General features: G+C 60.0%; 1 protein-coding gene across 1 annotated transcript in view; it reads right to left on the bottom strand.

The window, feature by feature from the left end:
* Positions 1 to 3,939, bottom strand: part of LFNG (LFNG O-fucosylpeptide 3-beta-N-acetylglucosaminyltransferase) — a 10,423-nt gene extending 6,484 nt beyond the window's left edge. Inside the window, exon 1 of the mRNA XM_009286560.2 lies at positions 3,719 to 3,939. Coding sequence (XP_009284835.2) covers positions 3,719 to 3,721 — 3 coding nt within the window. The 5' untranslated portion in view covers positions 3,722 to 3,939. The remainder of the gene's footprint in view (positions 1 to 3,718) is intronic.
* Between the last annotated feature and the right edge of the window lie 6 nt (positions 3,940 to 3,945).

The following is a 3,945-nucleotide window of genomic DNA, read 5'->3' as shown; positions in this document are numbered from 1 at the left end:
GGGGGGGGGCCTCAGCCCCCCCCCGGGCAAAGGGCTCTGGGGGGAGGCAAGGGTGCTGCCGGAGCAGGTCCCTGCCTAGCTTTGTGTCCCCCACAGCAGATGTTTTCCCTCCAGCCTGCGGGGGTTAGGAGGGAAAATCCCCACCCTGCTTCAAGGGGTTGGGAGCAGCGCGATGGCGGCGTGCCTGTGATGGCAGTGTCCCCACTCCCGCATGGTGGTGGCTTTCCCCAGGACTTGGGGGGTGGGGGGGTGTCTGTGCTGGCACAGACACAGAGCTGGGACCCGCAGAGGCGGGATAGGGGCTTGCAAGGCCGCGGGCCCTTCCTTCCCCCCGCTCCTTTTGGCAAGAGGAAGAATCCTCCACTGTAATTTTAAATGCTATAATTTTTTAATAACCTCCTCACAAAACAATGAGCTCATTGTGCGGCGAGGGTCCCCCACCCTCCCGCCTGGCGCTCCACGCGCGCCGCTCACCAGCTCCAGGGCTTTTATGGACAAGGACAGCGGCATCGTTTGGGGCAGGCAATTAAGGGGCCCCCACCCCCAAAAACCACACAGGCTGCCCAAGGGGGCAGCAGGGAGGGACCCTCACACATGAGCCGAGTTTAGCTGTGCTCAGCAGGCCGTGGCGCACAGCCCAGGACTGGGGGGAGCCAGCTGCACCGTGGAGCTGGTTTGGGATCAGCAGCCCCCCAGTCCCAGCCACTCCAGTGGGAGCCCAAGTCGGACACGCATGCCGGCATGCTCTGCCATGGCCACCCCAAGGATGGGAACCCTGGCCAAGGTGCTAGAGAAATCTGGGAGCCGCCATCGGAGGAGCATGCTCTCTGGAAGGCAAACCCATTCCCTCTGCCCTGAGAGCAGGAATTTTTCAAAGCCTGCAATTATCGTGCTGAGCTGGAGGAAGCCAGCGGATCCCACGCTGGCGGGACGGCAGCCCAGCCCAGACCCCTCGCGGGCACCGCGGCGTGTGCCGAGCCGCCCGGCCGCCTTTGGGGTGCCCCGGGGACATTTCTTATGCAACTCTGCCACTGCAAATCACCCGACTCAGCAGGAAACCAGTGGGTTTGGACTCCCTCCTGTCCACGATTTCTGCCTAATGGCCGTTTTCCTCTCCCCTCTCTTTTCTTTCAAGTGCAAAGTTTCCCCAGACTGGACTCCAGCATCCTAAGGATACTGAGACAGCTGGAAACTCTCCCCAAAGCAAGGAGGGGAAAACCCATAACTCTCCTCCAACAGCAGCTTGTTCAGCCTGGATTGTGCAAGCCGGGGAGCAGATTTAGAAGGGAATAGGGATCTGCCCTCCCCATGCAGAGAGAAGCAGGAAGGAGAAGGGGGTGCCTGTTGCAGGGTCTCTGAGGGGACAGAGGGCAGGAAACAGGGACTATTGTGGGCAGAACAAAGAGCAGACAAGGAAGGACACAATAGCTATTCCCCCTATCTGCCAGGGTCCAGCCTGGAGTTACCTGCTGGATTTAACCCCTTCCTGCCAGTGCCTGCATCCCTCCTCCCCAGAGAGCTGCCTGGCTAATGAACAGCCAAGATGGAGGTTGGGGTTTGATATGAGAGGGGGGTCAGGGGAAAGAGAGACATGGCATCGGGCATGGGGGATCCTCAGCCCTTGGGCAGGAACTTCCCTGCATCGGCGAGGCGGCACACAAGCCTGAGCGCCGTTAGCAAAACAAGAGCGAGAGAGGGACAGGATGAGCAGAGACGGGCCTGACTCAGACCAAGACAGACGTTTGAGCAGAGGCAGCACCCCGCTGTCACCACACCACCCTCCCGGGGCAGAAACCACACAGCCCCACCAGACAGGGAAGCAATGGAGAGGAGCTCCATGGCATCAATCCTGCACTCTGCAGGCAAAAAAACCCAACTTGATGCCAAGTTTGGGGGAGCCCAGGGTGCCCCAAAGCTTCCCAGAGACGGCGGCCAGGTCAGCGTGGGAAGACTGGAGCCAATCACCACCGGCAGCACGGGTTCGTCCCCTCTGCCTCCATGTGTGCCCCCCCAGCCCTCACTTCGCTCCACAGGAGTTTGCACCACCTCCAGCTCTCTCGGCAGCTCCTTGTCCTCAAGTGCTGTACAAGAGCCGTCACTCAGCGGCTTGGCTTGTCAGGCGGGCACCTCGCCGGGCTGCGGCCCCCCTGGCTTCATGGCCCTCATCTCTAGGCAACCTGACCTGGACACTGCCGGCTCCGGCTCCCCCGTTCCCATGGAAAGTGCCACACAAGAGGCTGCGAAGCCTTTTCTCTGCGCCAGGAGAAAAGGGGCTTTGTTAGCTTGCCCAGGGGGACAGCGTGAGAGCCGAGCCTCGGGTCTCTGGGAATCCAAACGGACAAACGAAGCACAACAAAAAAAACCTAGAAGAAAGCCGGAGCTCCTAAGAGGGAGAGAAAAAAAAGAGCAGCCATTCCCAGGATCATCTGTAGGTGCTCAAAGAGCGTTTCCCCCCACCACCACTTGCCACCCCCTCGCAGTGACAGCAGAGCATAAAAGAGGTTTCCATTAAATAACTGTACCAGGGAGAGATGGCAGAGCCACTGCCAAACCCAGGAAACCTGAGAAAAAAAAAAAAGGCAAGATTCACAGAGGGGGGAAAAAAAAGTAAGATAATACTTGGGGTAAGTTTCAGGAGCCAAGACCCCACAGGGTCCAGCAGACCCGGGTGAAGGAGGCAGGGCAGGTCAATCCCCCCTGCCTCCCCCATCAGCCACTCCCAATTTCCAAAAAAAAAAAAAAGCCAGAACAAAAAACAAACAAAAAACCAAACCAGTTTGCAAGCAAGAAACAGGATTCCAGGCCAGGAAGAAACACATGAAGACAGTAGGATGGAAAGGTTAGGACCAGGCATAACTTACTTGGGAAGCTGTCTAAGGATAGAAAAAAAAAAAAGTGTCTTAAGAGCAGATGGCAAGGCACATTTCCCAAGGAAACAGCTTCCCCCCCCCCCTTTTCAATTTTGCTTCAGTACTTGAAGGACAGAGTAAGGGACTGCCAGGGTTCTGGGCAGGACATCAGTAAGGTCAGGGATCGGACTAGCTGCAACTGCCCCGGTGCAGGCGAGCCAGAGCAGACCTGCAAGAGCCCCCAGCCACTCCAGTCCTGCCTAGTTCCTGGCAAGGAGACCGAGAGCCTCGGCACGTCCTAGTGCTCTCCCAGCCCTGGGCTGCTAAACTGGGTGTCCCTTGGGCAACTCAACTGCAGGCACCTCATGGGACCCTGCCAAACCTCACCCGCAGCCGGGCCCTGCAGCCCAGGAGAGCACCCGCAGGGACCTGATCCCACATCAGGCACCAGGGGATTAGGCTGCATCCCTACACCGTGCCTCAGTTTCCCCAGTGGAAAGCAAGTCGGGGCAAGCTCTGCGATGGGAGCCGCTCAGCAGGAAGGACCCCAGAGCAGCATTTTGGGGGGCTGCTGAGTGCAAGGAACCCAGGTCAAGCTCCCTCCATCACTCACCCATCCCAAACTCACCCTGCAACACTGCATTTCACCCTCCCAAAACCACTGCTAGCTCCAGACAGCCTGGAAATAACCCCCTATTCAGCGATATGGGGGAGCAGAAAGGAGAGGTGGCACTTGCCAGGCCACAGCACCCCGCGGACCCCGCACGGTGGAGGGCCAGGATCGCGGCTGACACCCGTGGGCCGCAGCCTAGCCCGTGCCGCTCCGTCCCGGCCGGCGGCGGGGACCGTCCCCGTCCCCATCACCTTACCATGTCGCGGTTGCGAGAGATCCAGGTGTCGAGCAGCAGCTCCAGCCGCGCCTTGTGAAACTTCTTGGTGGTCTTGACGGGGAGTGAGCCGGGGGGGGGGGGAGATCTCCGCGGCCGGGGGCCGGGGGGGGGCTCGGCGGAGCGGCGGGCAGCTCCCCCGGGCTCGGGCTCAGCCGCCCGAAGTAGTCGGCGAAGCTGCGAAGACCGGGGGGACCCTGCGCCGCCGG

This window comes from Aptenodytes forsteri, unplaced genomic scaffold (assembly GCF_000699145.1).
Source record: "Aptenodytes forsteri isolate BGI_AS27 unplaced genomic scaffold, ASM69914v1 Scaffold55, whole genome shotgun sequence".
Lineage (NCBI taxonomy): Eukaryota > Metazoa > Chordata > Aves > Sphenisciformes > Spheniscidae > Aptenodytes > Aptenodytes forsteri.
The sequence above is the reverse complement of the archived record's forward strand: the minus strand, read 5'-3'. Positions and strand labels throughout refer to the sequence as shown.